Consider the following 19,648-nt stretch of genomic DNA (forward strand, 5'->3'; position numbering starts at 1 on the left):
CACCTGAAACGCATACGGTAGACAGTTGATATGCAGAGAGCTTTGGTGATACCTATATTTAGAACTTGAAGGATACATAAAAGGAAACATTAAAACGTACATTATGGTTTATAGGGGGGAAAAGTTATGCCAAAACATTGAAAGTTTTGTTTCTGCTCTTTTTACGTTTTTTTCTGTTAATAATTAGACATTTTCGGAAATGATGTCATGGATGAACTTATTGAGGACGCAGGGCGTAGTACGCAGGACGCGGGACGCAGGACACGGGACAAACTCTGCGCACTAGAGTTGTTTTGATAGATTTATGACGTCTGCAGGCTACTTAATTTCCGGACTGACCGATCGGGACTTAGGAAAACTGTAGTTTACAGCTATTTACTCCCAAACAAGAAAAATGAGAAGCTCTTCTGTACTTTTATTTTTAGGACACATCATAAAGTAAGTTAAATATATGTGTAGCTTATCTTCTTAGAGATTCAAAATTTCTCCACGGTGTTGGTATTAGGGTCAATTGATTTGTGTCATTAATTTATTTACTTAATGCAGCTTTGAAAAATGTTTGCTAATATAACGGCGCCCAACATTCGCGCTCTGGGCCGGTATTTTTCTTTGTCTTAAGACTTAGGTATAATTAAAATCTTTTTTCTCTAGGAAATCTAAAAGATACACTTTCATTCTTTACCGTCGAAAAAACGTAGCAACCACAATTTCAGTTCTTTACTCCGAAGAGATTGGCTTTTTAAGATTTTGCCATTTAGGGATTACGTCTTAAGTTGCTTGATAAATACGAAAGTATCTATAAAGTCAAGTACATCTAGGTGAGGATCAACCCCATCGGGAACAGCACTATATCTGACCGGGCCAATGACCGACCACATTCCCCACAATCACCCACATCCGTCTCCCTTCCTCTCTGTGGTGTGAGCCAATTAAAGGCATAGTGAGTGCTCTCGCCGTTTCTTTCTGTTCACGCCTTGTTTGTCTCAAAATTAATAACTCACTTATTTACACGTCTATTTATCCCTTTCTTTGTCTGTCTTATTGTTTGCTGCCTGTTCCGAACATATAAACCACGCAGCCATAGCCACAGTTGTTTCCTTGCTTTGTACCAATGGGCGTAAATTGAAGAGTTGGACTATTTACCGTCTCTCGACTTATGTTTATGCACATAATAATGCAGGCCAGATAGTTTAAATAGTCGCTTAGATTGAACGTAAAGCGTATAACCTTAACCCAGTTTTTGACAGAAAATGCAATATTTACAGCAAACCATGGAGAGTTTACAAGAAACTAAACATAATTTAATCCCATGTGAACTTTGGACATTATTAACACAGATAAAATCTTCTTCACTTTCAACTCTTAGAAATTTTAATATTTTTGCGATGTTTTTGGTAGTATACTTTTTAAAAAATTACTTTTCTATAATCTGTCTTTTTGTAACGCATGTAAAGTTTCTTTATTCACACTTGTCCAATTTTATTTTGACTCGGCTTACATTTTACGTTCCTCAAGATATTTGCTACGTTGCTTTGACTTTACTATTTCTTGTTTTTGTTCTTGATTATAGCTTAGCAGTTCTGTCAGAAAGTTTTTACCCTATTAGTACTTGAATCTTCGGGAAACCGTACCCTTGTAACTGATTACAAAAAATACGGAAGAGTATTTTAAAAGCATTGTCCCAACACATGTACTTTACGATAAGTTTTTTAGTTATTGTCCTTAAAACTCACTTTCCTCAGTTTTCCAGTTTAAAACAAAGCGGTAGGGTAAACTATAGAAGGGACCAAAACTGGACAGACTGTCATACGCATGGATTTGCGTCATACCTATAACTAGATGAAAAAAAGTTGTAACACTCACCTTTCAAATTACACCTTCATTTTACGAAACAATCAATGTTGTATTTGGTAATTTCCCATTACTTGCTTCACTTCACTCTATGGTATAATCCATTGTCCACGCAGATATGCTTGGGGGAACTCCTATTCCTATTAGCGAGCTTTTCTATAAGTTCGTACTGGTAAATTTTGTTGAAACTTTTGTATGAAAACTTCAACAACGGAATCAGCTTAAGAAGTAAGCTGAATAACTTAACAGTATTTGCTGGAAATTGTCGCGTCCTTCCGTGTAGTTGAGGTAGGACAAATTTCGCAAGCAGGCGAGGTTTGTAACAATTGCTACTCACACAGCAGCTGGACTTGGTAATGATCACGCTGTATTCTATCCTATCCCTTCTAGAAGGATATTGATCAATTCCCTATGTGGTACTCGGTGAAGGGAAAGATTTGACAGCCAGCGACATCTAGTGGATTTATGTATCAATCGGTCACACGAAATCAATATATACAGGGGCGTTAACTTTGTAAACGAGCGCAAAGGACGGTACGGACCATCCAAGCAATGCTGCAAGTGTATATTGGTTTAGTGCAATATCTAAGGTAATCTTGTTAACAATATTATTAGAGACTATACATGAGCACAAATAAACGAACAAAATGGTGGTCTAGTGGCAAAGAATCGTAATCTAACCAATCCGTTAGACTGTCACACAGTCTCATAATGGATACAAATAGAAATGATTTGTACCTAAATTGTTACAGTAGTTTAGTTTAGTTTGAACCAGTCAAAGAGAAAACTACATAAAAGAACGAAACATATAGCTTGAAATTACGTAGGCTCAATTTCATTTTTGCACCTTTGTATCACGTTTTATTTTCTGTAATAAAAACGCATATGTACATCTTGTAAAGTCTTGAATCAGCTTCTCAGCGTACAGTTTTTATTTGGCAGGTAGTGCAACGAAATGTCTCTTTTGTTTTGTTTTTTTTTTTAATATTTTTAGCTAATATTGGTTGGACAGAATCTTAGGTCCGAGATTATTCCGTTGTATCGAATTAATCTGACATCATAAGTGTCATTTTTGTGGACCTATGACAACGTGGGAGACAGGAACTAATAAGAACCACTGCCATTAATGACAAATTCACTAATAACGGACGTGACTAAAGCCACAAAACATCAAAATAAAACCAACTTTTTTACCCTATTCATTTTGAAAGCTATATATTTCACATTTATTTTTATGACATCTAAATTTGCTGGGGCAGGACTTTAATTCATTTGGTATACACTTAAACCAAAATATGCCGAAAGTCACGGCCACATTCTTTTTTCATGTTTACAAAGAAATACACGAAAATAAAGTTGTGAACGTTGCTATTTCCCAGGATTCAGTGGAATTGAATCGACAGTATTCGACATTACTGAGACTGGATTGACATATTTTCTATCTTGAACATGATGCTCCTGTGCGGCAGACATAAATACTGTGACTGAGGTGTCATGTTTTATGTCTTGGACATTATATCCCAATTATCATTATATCGTTCAGTGTCCTAGGCACAATGCTCCAATGAGGCAGACATAAATATTGAAATTGGCATGTGATGTTTGGTGTCTTGGACATGGTGTCCCACTGAGGCAGACATAAATAATGCGACAGGTGTGTCCCGTTTGGTGTCCTGGACACGATGTTCCTGTGAGACAGACATAAATACTGCGACAGGTGTGTCCTGTTTGGTGTCCCGGACACGATGCTCCTGTGAGACAGACATAAATTCTGCGACTGGGGTGGCATGTTTGGTGCTTTGGATATAATGCTCCAATGAGAAAGACATAAATAATGCGACTGAGATGGCAATGTCTTAGGTGCTTTGACTGTCTTCAGTGATACAAGTACAATTACAACAGCATCAGGACGGTCTTGTTACTAGTGGATCTTATCACCAAATTTGGAATGGAAATTGTACTTGACAGTGAAGTTGCATGAAAAATAATCGACTGCATGTATCAGAGCATGCCAATACTATAGTCGTGTGCGTCTCTTATATTTCAACATGTAAATCTCGGTCATGTCAATTAACGGAATTTATTCATGCTGTCAAAGGTTGAAGTAAGTGTTCACAGGTTCTTCATTTCACTTAGAGAAAGCCAAAGCTGACCACTTTGTGTTTTAGTAAATGGAGCATATAATCAGTTTTATCAGCCTTAATCAGTTTTAACACATTAGCCTGCCGAGTGCTAGAATTAAAGCCTGCGTTCATTAACGAAGTCCTCTCACCGGGGATTTGGCTAGAACCGATATTAACCAAGATGACATTTGATCATTGACCATGGACGTCAACACTTCCTGAAGATCAGGCTAGGGCTTTGAGCCCGTGAGTTCATGAGAATCCCTCCAGGGATATGCTCAGTTTCCTACACGCATAATCCCTAAAGGCTTCAAGTAAGTGACGTTGGCGTACATAAATACAAACATAAATTAGTTTACACGGCGACTCTGTTCCATGGAATGAGGTGCGCCAAGGCAAGAAGATGTGATTCAGGGATTCAGGCTGTTCTATTTATTTGATTTATTTATTTGATTGGTGTTTTACGCCGTACTCAAGAATATTTTACTTATACAACGGCGCCTAGCATTATGGTGGGAGGAAACCGGCCAGGGCCCGGGGGAAACCCACGACTATCCGCAGGTTGCTGGCAGACAGGCTGTTCTAGCTTTATGGAGAACAATTGCACAATGATGTGCCTTAAAATCGGACGGATCCTACATATAAATAAATTTACATTTATGTAAATAAATGGACAAAGTATAGTTCTTAGAGTTTTATTAACGATTCCAGCGTCCACAAGATCAGAAAACAATATTTTTCTTTGAGCAGCGTACCACGGTCACACGAGTAAAACATGATGGATGATCTCCCCGGCCTAGCAAACATTACACAGATCTGGATTGCTTACACTGAATATTTTAAGTAGTTATTTACAGGGAGATGTCCTGACCAAAATCGGAAACACAAGATTTCTGCTATTCTGCTAGAAAAGGAAAAATCGCGGCTGTCGACGCAAACAAAATATATAAATAAAGTTCTGATCTATTACTTCGTGATATCCGAATATTACTTTGTAGCTACTTGGTTTCGCGTGTAATTTCCATTGTAAGCAACTGATAGCGGCCAATGAATACGCCTGCTTTGTGATAATTGTTAATTGCACAAGATTTGACACTAGGGGAGTTCTAGCTGTCGATGGACGGCTAAGTGTTTAGCTCAATGGATTCTCGTCTACTGGTTGAATGCTCAGTGGCAGCTCCAATAAGCTCGGCTGCCGATGGCTTTATATGGAGCTAGTCAGTGTGCGATATTGTAGCCTGTTGGGTGATACATGGTGGTTCCCTGTTGTCTCTGTCCGGAAACCTTTAACTCCCTCCATCATTAAGCCAGTCGCATATGCTTAAACATATTAGATCAAAGCCGCAAACGACTGTTGTAAAAGTTTATTGCTTTGTTTTGGTTATAGGACACCATGGCTTAGTCAATATTTATGCCATCTGATTCAGATCATGTAGGCCAATACACTGAGGGTCGTCACGATATGGCTGAAATATTGTCGAAGTTGCGTCATTTATTTGTATATTGAGTCTCAGCAGCCTATGACCAACCCAAAGGCTACGCGTTTCAGACCCTATATATATGTATGTATATAAATGTATAAGTAAACCAACGTTGTATGTATGTGGCCTGCACATCCACATGTAGTATATGATACACCCATCTTAATCCTAAAATACCAATGGCTTGGGAGAAAACTATTCGTTGTTAGATTTCCATGACGTGCAAAGCAGCATTGCGTTAATAGAAGACTTGGCTTTCGTGTATAACTAAATACCAAAATAACTAGGTTGTCGTTTCCATTAAACAGGGGTTTGATTTCAGGGTGGATGTGAACGGAATAAGATGACTGTAATCCAAACAAACAGATGTAAGAAACACAGACGTTTAGACGACAAAAGAAATCCACTACTCACCTAAAACAATAAACCAAGTCACAGGCCAGCACGTGAAATGGTTAACCCTTAGACGTCTTCAAAGAAAGATAACGTTAGTAACGTGATAAATTGCAAAGCGTGCTGTTATTTTAACCCTCATGGCATCGGGATAAGACGAATTTAATTGTGTAAAACACATCGATTCAGTGGTTTGCGCGGTTTGGGCACTGCAAATTTTCATACTAACCAATAGCTTCTAGAATAGTATGATCATATTGCTTATACCAGGCTCACTTACTAATTGTGATTATATGCTTATAACGTGACTGTTTAATTGGTAAACCTTAATACGGCCGAATTCAGTGCCAACTTACTATTGAGATGTAATGCTTTATTTTCACTCCAGATGAACAACAGATGTCTATTAGCGATTACAGTTTGGGCTGTTTGTCATAAATTTCAGATCAAGAAAAGTGAACCGACTACGTCTAATGACTATCGTGGCTGTGGTGTTAGTGGAAAAGTACAAAAAGCAGAATCAGTTGTAGATTCAAATGGCACCGTGAAGTAGAGGCGCTGTGATAGATAATGACTTCCCTAAACGTGACAGAACTTGGCAAACGTCCAGCTATGTCACTTAACCGTCGGAGTTGCTCCCCTTCACGCTAACTTTGGTGATGGATTTATGACAATTGCTCTTGCAATGGAATGTGGTATTATGATTGTATTCTTGATTATAATGTTCATGCGTTTAAGTCAATACAAGTCAGTTGCTTTCGATTCACAGACCATACAGTTATTTTATATATTTATCTACATGATTGGAGATTGACGCCGTACTCAAGAATATTTCACTTATACAGTACTGTGCATTCTTAACGATATGCTCTAAGCATATCAAGCATCCATCCTTTGACGGATCCTACGCGGATCATACTGCCATGATGGGCGGCCCATGCGCGGATGTTGGCACCATCCTGCACGGATGTTGGCACCTCATACGCGCATCTTGATCGGCCGGTACATATAGTCTCGTTTAGACGGCACATCAGCCTTTACCCACGCGCTAGCTGTAAACATGACACGAGGTATTTTCAGTTTGCTGGTAAGGCAGGCGTGGTGACGAGAAAAGTATTACTGAATGGTTTATCATTTGCATAACTCTCACTCATTCGAGCCAGTAAAAAGTTGAACTTGTTCAAAGCACGACTTTTGAGTTTCGCTTTCCCGTTTCTCCACGAAGTTTATTAGTGTCAGTGGAAATGTAAAATCGTTAGCACATTCAGGTACCTAAATTATCATGTATAATTTATGTATTCCCCATACCATATTTAGCACTTAATAGCGAATAATTGCAGAAACAGCCAAAACTCGATGTGTGTATTATTATGATGATGTGCGAAGTAGTAACGTCGGGAACTGCGCCGTTGTGAATGTTTTATAACAACGTTCATGCTGAACAACGTGACATTTGTTGTAAGTTAGATGAGTATATGTGTGAACGTTAGCGTATGTCTTAAAACACTAGGCGGATGATTGTTGCATCTTACGCTCATCATATGCGGATCCCATAACCATCAAATGCGGATTCTACGCCCATAATATGCGGATCCCACGCCCATCACACGCGGATTCTACGCCCATCATATGCGGATCCTACGCCCATCACACGCGGATTCTACGCCCATCATATGCGGATCCTACGCCCATCATACTCGGATCCTACGTCCATCATATGCGGATCCTATGCCCATCAAACGCGGATTCTACGGCCATCATATGCGGATCCTACGCCCATCACACGCGGATTCTACGCCCATCATATGCGGATCCTACGCACATCAAACGCCAATGGTCCTTTCTACGCGGGTGTTCCGACCCACATCTGTACCAGATATATTGTTAGGATCAAGCAATACGGTACGACGGCGGCCAGCATTATAATGGGGTATACAGTTATGAAAAACAAAAAGAATTATAACTCTGTGAGTGAAAAAGAAAAAGAAAAGATTTAATTTAGAAATCAAATGTGGAGGTTTCACCGTTACCCTAAAAGGGGAAACAAGGCGGTCATAAAAAAGCTTGAATGTCATCTTTTCGATGACAAAAGGGTGAATCCTACTTTAGGATATAAAGATGTGCTACCTCTCATACACCGCCAAAATAGGATTTAGGCGTCTAACCAGGCCTTAATATATCAGCCATCAAGAAAATGGAGGTCCCAGGTCAGTAATTGCAAGGCCAATTCTCAACATAATGTTCAGTTCAAAGCACCAAAGAACTATGAAAGTATATAAAATACGATACTAAGACGGATTCATGCCAGGAGAAGCAGCCAACCGTTTTCAGTAATGTTGGAAAGATGCAAAAAATGTTCTCGGCGAATGAACGAAATCAGTATCCGAGTCGTGTACATAAACCATGTTATGTATTTATTTTATCTCCTTTCTCTACTCAAACCCATACACAAAAAAACGAGAAAATCCAGTGCTTAATTCATGAAGAAAATCTCTCAATGATTACACACGGTCTATCATAATCATGGAAGCCACATTACATGTATACATTTAGGTTTTTCATACACCAGACTAACAGTTAAACAAATATGTACAAAAATATAATCAGTTATTAAAGTTCCCTAGGAAAGATTAAAACCAAATCTGATTAAATTTGGTCAAGCAGTTAGGGAGATATGTGGCAGAAAACAGTGGACAGTCAGAATTGCTGAAACAGAAAAAAAAACAGACAGACACTAAAATCAAGTTAAGGGCTTCATAAGATAGTTAAAAAGCCACAATGGATTCAGTTCGAAGTACCTCCAGATTAGCCAATCAAAATGGCTAAAACAAAGTCAAGCGGACAAAAAAATCAACAAACAGTCCTCAACATATAAGAACCACCCAAGCAAAGCAAGAAACTAAACTTGATTAAATTCCACCCAGAAGATTTGAAAATTCTTGCAAACAAGTTTGTGTAACAGATGGGTGGTAAATGCCAAGTGCATGATGGACAGCACGTTGTGCCGGCCCTTCCCCCTTACCAAAGATGGGGGAGACAATCATGTATAGTATTCTATCTTTTCATCGTTAATCATGTCAATTCTGGACATACCATGCTTCGTTTCCAAAATCCCAACAGATTCGATTTTTCATGGAAACGTGCACATGTATCAGGACGTTTGTTGAACCAAATGAATACCACGGGAAAATATTAGGCTTCCTGTCCCACTTTATGACTCATCTAAGTAATTAGTAAATTGTGACCTTACGCTTAATCTGACGCCTCATTTAACGCACAACCGCCAATAATTTATTTGTGTATTTGACTGAAGATCAAGGCCATATACTCAAGACTTTTTTACTTGTCTGTTATGGCGGTCAGTTTTATGGGTGGAGTGAACGTTAATGTCAGACATAAACCACTGACCTTTGGCAATTTACTGATAAACTTGTTAACATGTGATGTAGAGATTTGCACACCACAGAGTTTGGTGGATCAGAAATAGTCTTCAAAGAACTTTAGACTGCGCAAGCGATCGCACATGCGCGGAAATCTACAACTTCTCCGTCGAAGGATAGGTAAGCTCCAATAATTAAATATCGATCTATTTTTGGCACAATATTTTGCACTTTAAATACATATATAGGTCTGATTAACATTGGGACATAATTGAGAACACATAATCCGAATGTAATAATTAAGCCAACGCAGCGATGCACCAATTACAGTATTATAAGACATAGGGCAACTCTCTTCATCCACTATGGGACAGCCTAAATTAACCCCGTGTGTCGGTTGTAATACGCCAATCCAGATCATAGCGACGTGACGACATTCAACATAATTCTGGATATGACATTTCCTCGATGACTCGTTCGTGTACATAAACGTTCACTGGAATGTCAGGCGGTATTCTCATGTTGTTTATATACGTGAAAAGTTGTACTAGATGGCCAATTCCTTTAAAGTGCACTTTACGGTTTTTTGACAAGAAGTATTTGGCATCGCATTACACAAGGAGTAATAGCAGTGAGGTACCTGTTTGTATTTGTGCCAAACTCTTGGGCTGTCAAGCATTTCTTAAGGAACTTAAGGAACGAAGTAGCTTTTCTTTAACTTACTGAAACGTCCCTGAGCAATCGTTAGAAGTAAATAAGAAGTAATTGTCAGAAAAGTTCGTACCTAGCATATTGATATCCACTGCTGACAAGGGACTAGATTTATCACGTCACTTATGACGTGAATCCAAATGTCATGGTAGACGATCATTATGACTGGAAAGACTGAAATCAACATAATTTCAATTAGCGTCACATCATCGCAGATCCCACGTGATCTATGTGCATGGTCAGCCTAGCTAGCCATACTGTCTGCCTCCACAGGCACACAATGAAGGCCTAAATCCTGAAAAAAGCGCTTAAAGGAACCGAAAAATATCCTTATTACTTTTTGGGCCAGGGCCCAAAATTTCACATATTGGTACCGCACAGGGTGGACAAATCTCCTTGCTATTTTTAAGTTGGAACATGTCTTTACTTCATGTTTTGATATAAAAGCCCTCGCAGATTAACATACTTATTGTTTCATGTACTCACGCATATACTGTCCACAGGCATACTCTAAGAGCATTTTTTGAGCCCCCAGTCAATTCACGAAAAGAGTGTCTACCTTTAGGAATACTTCCTTAACAAATTTAAGCTAATCCTCTCAAACATAATGGCGGATCTGTCGATGAAAGATGACATTTTAGCCCTCTCTGAGTTGGGAGAGTGCTGAGCTACAGGGACGAGAAGCACTGCGTCGGCAGCTTTCTTTGTTGCCAGAAAACAACAGACCACATAAAAGTTTATGTTTTGTAACATTTTAGAGCATTCTGTGGTGGTCATGTTAAAAATTAACTGTTGACTTGAAGTCTAAATATCCAAGGGGTAAATTCCAAATGACACACAGTAGGGGTCTTTCCATGACCCCAAACACCAAAGGAAACTGCAAGGCTTTTGATTCTTTCAGAGTGACATTCACACTCATTTATCTGTCAGCATTTTGCTCCTTGCTTTGATGTCTTAATTGCATGGTGGCTTTAATTACAGAACCCTGGGTGTTGGCAGTCATTGGTTTGTTGTATAGTCAAGCTGTCTGGAGAAAAAAAAGGAGAAGATTTCTCTTCTAATCCGAATAACGAAGTAAACTGAGTCATCCAACTCACTCTGAAACATGATTGTTTGTGGGTGTTTTTACGTGGATGTTAAATCTGTCAAGCGTAGCACTTTTTAATTGAGGAGAAGAACATTCCTCATAAGAGGAGTTTTTCATTGTATGTTTCCATTAACTCCTACGGTGTGTTTCTGTTCCTGCCTTGCGCCACTTCTGGGGGGAATAAATGAATGATTAAGGATTAGCACCGTTAGGGGGACAACTTCTGTTTGTGTACACTCTAGGGCTTCTAATGCACGACTGGAGCACCGACGTCCGTCTTGTGCAGGGCAAAGATTCTTTGATTATGTTTTTGGAATCCTGTTCTGAATCTGCTACCATCTGAACCAAACTAAACAAACTGCATACGAGGCTCGTTTGTTTTAGTCCATTAGAGAACAACTGCTTCTTTAAGATAATCCTTGAAGCAACTTTATCTCCTTTACTGCTGGGAGAGAGTACGGACACAATGTCATCTCTAAAGGGATAGAAAATCTACAGTTAGGGATTAATCACAAGCACTTTGGGATGGCACAGTCAAGTCTTTGTCATGGGGAAAATGCTACAGAACTAAAAGTCATGTTACATTTTTGAAGAAATTTTTTTGTAGAATATTCCACGAACCTATTCTTCTCGCTATATCAAGAATTCAGCCATCATCAAAACAATGAATGATTCCTGGCTGCTTCATTTGGACATTAGTACCTCCATCACCGAATGTATATCCATTAAGAAGTAATTTGCTGTAGGGTTCATTCAATTAATGAATTTGATGCTCTATACACGTATGTCTGTGGCTAAAACCTTATGTGACGTCACTGTTCACGACATGGTCAGAAAAGTCCACTCAAGTACCTAGTGCTTTAAAGGCAATTTACCAAGTTGTAAAAGTTTGTGAAACATACACTTCATAATAGTCTTGTTTTCTTTCTTTTTTTTTTTTGGTTGTTTTTTAACTTCAAAGTAGACAATTACACCCTTCATGAGTATTACGGAATGATTTAGCCCTTAATTTTAGTGTTTGGCGGAACTTTTAATTACCAGTATTTTTCATGGAAAGTCAAAAAATCTGATCAAAGGTTTGCTCTGACATTGTAGTTTTACGATTGTAGATCACAGGCAGATCATCAGTTGAACTGTTATCAAACCAGCTGAAAGCCTTGTAAATCTTACAAGTAAACGTACAAGCCAACCTAATATATAGGTAAAAGCATACATGAAATGTAGACAAAATGTGGCCTGCTAAATTTTCTTTGCTTCTTTTACAACACCCCCACCCCCCTATCGCCTTTAAATTGGTCTTCTTATATTGTTAACTACGAGCCCACGATATTTTGACGTGTCTGTTGCTTTTTCTAATTTTCGCATCGCCATATAAGGTGATTTTTCATTTCATCAAATTGTGTGAAAAGGCTACAATTGCAGAAAGGTTATCATGTCTTCATTTTCTTCTACTGCCCACTATAAACTACCAGTTTAGTACCAGTTAGGATTGGCCACCTCATGTGGTACCAATATCATGTCTGGCCCAAGGACTATATATCTTGATGTCTCCATCAAGATATATATTATTATGAAGCGCATGTGACTGCAAGCTGTTGAGGACGACGTCCATTAGTCCATTATGAAGCGCATGTGTTCTCTGTCAAATTAAATCTAGCCTAAAGCTTATGTGAAGAAGACAGAGAAGCCACGTAGCTTATAGAGAGTATGAATATAACACAAAAAACCTGTGCTTGTGTGTGTGATTGCGCGTGCGTGTTTGTATGTATGTATGTATGCTTGAGTTTTTTCGTCGTACTTAACAATTTTCCAGTCATGCGACGACTCCATGTGCTTTAGAATGTAGCTTTATGGTCAGATTCGGATTAAACACTATTTTAGGCTGGGGGCCTCCATGGCTCAGTCTGTTAGCGCGCTAGCGCGGCGTAGTCACCCAGAAGGCTCTCACCAATGCGGTCGCCGTGAGTTCAAGTCCAGCTCATACTAGCTTCCTCTCCGGCCTTACCTGGGAAGGTCTGCCAGTAACCTGCGGATGGTCGTGGGTTTCCCCCGGGCTCTGCCCGGTTTCCACCCACCATAATACTGGCCGCCGTCGTATAAGTGAAATATTCTTGAGTACGGCATAAAACATCAATCAAATAAATAAATTTCAGTGAAAATTCATCTTGTGTAAATATCATAAACAATTAAAGATAATTTACATGCAATATTTATGTCAACAGTCAGAATGCCATCTTCTATTCCACAGCTTGGGTCGGAAATTTTTACAGGAGCCGTGACACTGATAGTTAAGGACTGAATAATTTAAGTTTGGAATACCTTGGAAATCGTTATCACGCTACAGGATGCCATTTGCCAGGTGTCAATTTAACCGAGGGTCCATTTATCGATGAGATTTTTGTTGAAAAAAACGCATATCACTTACAGCACATGCGCCACTTTGTGCGTTCACTTTACATCACTGCCACCATTAGACAAGCTTGACCTTTGAAGTCTGTGCGATTCACGTAGACTTTTTTTGTCATGGCCTCACCACTGGTGTCCTCACTCGAGACTATTTGATCAGGATTCAGATTGTTTCAGATGTTGGTTATAACCATATTAGATACAGAGAATGCAAATGGGGAAAGTATTAAAAGAAACGGATGAGAAAGAGTTTTAGTGTTTTATGAGATAGTTCTCTGCCTTATCACCGTGACCCCAGTGATCTCGCTGTTGTTCAAGATTTCTGTACGAAATTTGCTTGTGATGGCAGTGATGTAAAGCGAACATAGTGAGCGGCACCTGCGCATTAGGGAGTGTGTAACAATAGCGCTCAAACCTGAATAACAAGTCTATTATGCTTATGTTCTTTTTTGAATTGCGTTTATAAGGTTTGTTATTTTTCAATCTTTGGTGATATGTACCGGAGTCTTTTTCTTATAGTAATGCTTAAAAGAAAAGAAAAGAAAGCAGATAATATAACCTAAGTTATTCGGATGGAAACAATCATATAAGTTTTTTTCCGTATGTGCTTGGTAACCTGAGAAATCAATTTTCAATCTGGAATTATTACCAGGTCATGGGATGCGCCATGTTAAAGCAACCGGAAACACAATTTTGCATCATTCGTACCTCATGCACACATGGTTAAATGAAAAACCAGGGCTCTGGGACCGATTCCGCGAAGTTTTTTTGTGATTTAAATCAAAACGCAAAACACCTTCACAGTGCGTAGTTCTTGGTACTGGGAATTAAAATTTGGATACACTTGTCTTAGGACAGAACTGATGAGGTGAACAAAAATTTTAACTTCTAAATCTGAAAAAACAAATGGGTTTTAAATTCGTTTTTCAAATTTTTGACTTAAGTCAGTGGTGGCGTAATCGGCACAGCTGTGTTCTCGGGTTGTAGAAATAACTCGATCAAAACCGATCAAATATCGGCGATTAGAATTGTCTCAGTGTGGAGATTTCGCTTATTTTGCAGTGCGATATATCGGTAATGCAACATCACATACACAGAAATTCATGTTTTTTTCTTGTGGTAGATTTCATCGACGCATATATCATCTGGTCTAGTGTTGTCTTTTCTTTTAACTTTCAACTATATAAAGTCTGTTTGGCTTTCCTCTAAGGATTTGGCCATTTAAATCACGTTCATGTTTCACTGCAGAATTATTTAAACCGAAACTGACCATACAGTTCCGACAACTGAAATGACACAATACTGATGGTAAGTTATAGGCATCCCCACTCCTCTTTGAAAGTGACAATATCTTCCAGGAAAAATACATCATGTAATACTGTACTGTGCAGTTCCTATGGTCTCGGAAATGCTGACTGTATAGGGGTGAGACGGGACAGAAGGCATGAGGTGGAAAAAATCCTTGTGGCCTTTATAAAACGTTACAGATATACATTAGACTGCATTATCTATCATTTACATGGATATGTTTTCTCCAAAGGATTCTTGGCTCTTCGTAACAAATAGCACCCCATGCCAATCTCACGCACTCACTATCAAAGCATGACATTAATGCAGTCTGTAAGTTTAAATCAAGATAATAGTTTGTTCATGTTTCCCTCGGTATAACAATTCAGTATACCAACTGATTTGCTACAAAAATAGTATAACCATTTTAACAACGAAGAATACATTTTACTTACGTGATTAAAGGAAGCTCGCCATTTTTGGCAAACGGCTTGTCCCGGAAAGCATCCAAAGCGGCCATGTTGCCAGTGTGAAGAGTGAGTCGGTAATCGTCACTTGTTTTCCAGCGTTAGATTCTGTCTGGCCTGACTACCTTTGTTCACAGCAAAGGTTTACCTAACGACGACATTAGTTACACATAGATGTAATCTGCTAATGAGAAGACCGACTTAATTATACATTACGAGGTCACAGGCAAATTCTTGGATGATGCTGTATACGGACAATCATCTCGCCGATTACACAGTATAATCTTACAGAACTCCAGCCCTTGCGAAACGTTTAGCAGCCAATCTGTCTAGCGCCTCTGTCATTTACCCATTTGGGCGAGATCCATTATCCTACAATGTACATTTTATGTACTGACCATCCAAACGTAGTTCCAAGCACCAGTCCACGTCATCCCGTGAGATATAAGGATATATACCAGCCTCAGGAATTATACACTAGTACGTGTATATCCCTCAGCGTTACATAAGCCCTGGAGATAAAATTATGTTCACGAGTATCTAGACCCTCGTTAAGAATTTGATGGGCTCAACGCTTCCCATCAACTTATATTTTACAGGGTAATAAATATTTATAAGTAAATCATTTAAGTGTTGCCAGCTTCTCCCGTTCTCGGAAATTCCCTTTCAGATGCCATGTTTTATTTGGCCAAAGATCTTGCCTATTCTCAGAAGTGGAAATTGGCACGGCAGACAAACCCGATTCTGGAGGCGCCTTAAACCGGCTCTTCGTCCCAATGCGGATATTGTATACACAGAAGCTGCTTGTTGGCATGCCAAGTTTTTCACGTTTCACAAGATTGCAAAAGGCAATGAGAATGGGTTACAATATAAAGAAGTCACCATTATCAGTACATCTGTATACCGATATTAATAGTGTCCTATAACCAGAATAATAATACATTATTTTTCTTCTTTTAGCTCGACCTAAAATTTCTGATAGCATGAGATTTTCATGTCAAATTCACTACTCGGAAGAAAAAGGAAGGTAAGACTGTTCGTTGCTTACCAAGTTTTTCCTGGAAGCATTTAATCGCTCCACTATAACCCTTGTCAGTATGTGATGACTTTGACACAAGACCCACTTAACGATGGTATTTACAGTAGTTCATTGTGAATGTCTGATAAAATATTGACTCTTGTATTTGCAAGTAGATTATCCTATAGAATGCATTAGTAAGTACAGCCGCTCAGAATTATTCAATAGCCCTGTTTGAGAAAAAGATGTTAAACGATTAACAGCTGTTTAAGTTATGAATTTTAAGTTAGTATTGGGTAGACAATATCATTCCCGTTCTTCAATGCTGTGAACAAAAGCCCAGTATGCTATTGCGACAAAGGTATGAGAGATTGGTAACAAACTGACTTGCAGGTAAGGACATAGATTTCGTTCAGTTTTACTGAAGCATATGAACGGATCTAGACCTGTGACAATTCGAGTTCGACAAAAACAGTTGGGGATATCATACTTATGTTAAGCAATATGCCTTTGCGATTTCCTGTGTGCTAAGATGTTTGCTCTTGGAAACAATATGCTACATGTATAATTCTATGTCTGTCCAGAAATGTCTTGGGAGCTACAAACTTCATCATGGTCGTTATGTAAGCGTTTCATGCCCAAAAACCGTTTCCGTCAAGTTCCCTGCTGTCTTTCTCCGTCAGCTTCTGTTCTTTTTTCACATTACTTATCTATGTCTTATCTATGTTATCAAATTGTCGAGAAAAAAAATCCCCATGCTCTATGAAACCAGAAAACATTTGCCAGATACGGCAGAAATGCGTATATAATTGAACGCTATTAAGTTAAAGAAAAGTCGCCTATAAGGTGGGCCTGTACTCGGAAGGTTTCTTATGAGTGAGTGAGTGAGTGTTTAGGGTTTAACGTCGTACTTAACAATTGTTTAGCCATATGACAGCGTAAGAGTCCTCAGAGTGCATGTAGTGTTCCTCCTTGTTGCCCGACAAAGAACGATTCCCACCGCTGTTTTATTTAGCGAAGTTTCTTATATTTATTTTAGCCTTGCGAAACAACACATTATTCAAGAAACCATCTCTAGCACATGGAGGGGTCATGGAAGACTATGGGCCCTGTAATACGCAACAGAGGCTTTATCCTGTATATTGGCAAAAACTATCAACTTTATGGCCAAAACTAGTGATAACAAACGGTCAATATAGGCCTGAGGCAGCGGGGGATGGATTGAAACTGGAGATATCAATTAAATTCTTTTTTGTCTTTTCTCAAGTCCTGATCTGGGCCAGTAAACGACATTAATGTACAATATTAAATAAAATCTTACAACTGAAGAACGGGTTGTTTTCACAAAAACATAACTATACTGATACCATATCTGCGTTAAAGATTAGATTTTAACTAAACTGATTTCTAAACATTGCAAAATAGAAGATAAACAGAAAATTCCTCCAAAAACCAGAGTAAGGTAAAACCTGTAAAAAGTAAGAATTCAATGGGATATGACATGACTGCAGTCGGATTCGATTCAATTCAATTACAATACTCCCGGTAAGAAGACAATATCCAGAAAGACATATAGCCAATAAAACATCACCTTGGTTATACATATTTATACCGTCGCACCACACAATAGGTACGCTCCGACATTGAACTGGCAGGCATCTTCAGTCCCGATCATGTCTGGTATAGTCTCAGTACGAAAAGATCTGCAAAAATCTCAACAAGACTTTCGGTCGATATACATGTAGATATTTTAATTTTGCTTTTGGAGAGCGTTAATATTAAAACATAATTTGCTCTTTCTGGATGACTCCAAGTATAGTAGCTTTATTCCAGAACAATTTCGCAAGGTATGGCTTCCTTGAACAGCTTATCAGCAAGTTAACTACCACGTGTACCCACATGAAGAAGTAGCCATTCAGACTTTTGCAGATACCTACCCCATTCGGGACCTTTCCCGCGTAAAACAATTCGGGCGCAAGACGTGTGGTCTATTATTTCTTCCTTTCACTTACCGTGCTGTTGAGCAACACAATGACCCAGGAGCCTCTCACCAATGTGGTGGCTGTGAGTTCAAGACCATCTCATGCTGCCTTCCTTTCAAGGCTGCCAGCAACCTGTGGAAGGCCCTGGCTTTCCCCGGTTTTCCCTGCCACGATAATGCTGGTCGTAATAGCCACTGCGTATACAGGAATAAAGTAGGCAATTTTGTATTACTCTGTGCTCAACAGCACACAGCCTAGAAATCTTGATATCCTTAGCCCTTGTCATTATTGAATAGATCAAGACTATTGGCTTAGCAAGAAACAGATGTTTTCTCTGTTTTCTAGTTTTAAAATTTTTTTAAATTTTAGTTTTTTAAATTACAGCTTCAGACGAACTAAGTCCCATATATTGTTCCAATGAGAAACGTCATTCAGGCCCTGTTGAGCATACTTCTCAGTAACATTTAAAGTCTTGCAGCTACACCTAAACATATGCAAACAATAAACAGCCCAAGTTGGGTTTTATTGTAGATGCCAGATCATTAATTGCTTTGTTAACCAAGGTGATGGATAAGGCAGTCCCTGGGGGTTGCCTTTTTGTCTTAATTTATGGTTATACCTTGCTTCCAATTCCAACTTGGAAGCCACGGTCGGATAAAAATACCCATCGCAATGTCATCTTCCCAACCCCATGTTGTCATATATATTTTCATAAAGAGATCTCTACCTCCTCAATAGCATATTGTAACATTTCTCAACATTAAAAACATATTGATACGGGGCTGGGGGATGTATGCGTTTTCATCCTTATCCTTCATATGATGGTCTTATGAACCGCAATTAGATCGTGACTGTGATACCTATGTTTGTATTTGACCTGGAAATGATTCACCGACTACGAGGTTGAAATTTGAATAGAATGTCACGCAAGGAATATCGACTCTCTTCCTAGTCTAGTAACTGCTTTTTTATTACATGCTATCAGCGTTATGTACCATTTATATAACATCTCTCACATATTCCTCAAGGGATTATGTGTTTTAGCTTGTTTTGGAAATGGGTCTTGCGAGTATTGACTATGAACTCTTCATGGTTTACAAATTGTATACGAGTATCGGATCCAAAACGTCCTTAATGATTGACGGATGGTATACGAATGTCTCTTTCGACGCATAGATTCGCTTAGATTTATGACCTTCTCTTTATTCATATACTCTAAAATAAGCGAAAGGTCCTCCGTGGCTCAGTTGGTTAGCGCGCTAGAGCAGTGTAGTGACCCAGAAGCCTCTCGCCAATGCGGTCGCTGTGAGTTCAAGTTCAGCTCATACTGGCTTCTTCTCCGGCCGTACTTTTTAAGGTCTGCCAGCAACCTGCGAATGGTCGTAGGTTTCCCCGGGCTGTGCCCGGTTTCAACCCACCATAATACTGGCTGCCGTCGTATAAGTGAAATATTCTTGAGTAC

The 19,648-nt window shown here is 39.0% G+C and overlaps 1 protein-coding gene across 1 annotated transcript in view; it reads right to left on the minus strand.

Moving 5' to 3' along the window:
- The window catches only part of LOC135475155 (inositol 1,4,5-trisphosphate receptor type 3-like), a 145,838-nt gene extending 130,556 nt beyond the window's left edge, over positions 1-15,282 (minus strand). The window contains 1 exon segment of the mRNA XM_064754930.1: positions 15,175-15,282. Coding sequence (XP_064611000.1) covers positions 15,175-15,239 — 65 coding nt within the window. The 5' untranslated portion in view covers positions 15,240-15,282.
- Positions 15,283-19,648: the final 4,366 nt, after the last annotated feature.

Source organism: Liolophura sinensis, chromosome 9, assembly GCF_032854445.1.
Source record: "Liolophura sinensis isolate JHLJ2023 chromosome 9, CUHK_Ljap_v2, whole genome shotgun sequence".
Classification (NCBI taxonomy): domain Eukaryota; kingdom Metazoa; phylum Mollusca; class Polyplacophora; order Chitonida; family Chitonidae; genus Liolophura; species Liolophura sinensis.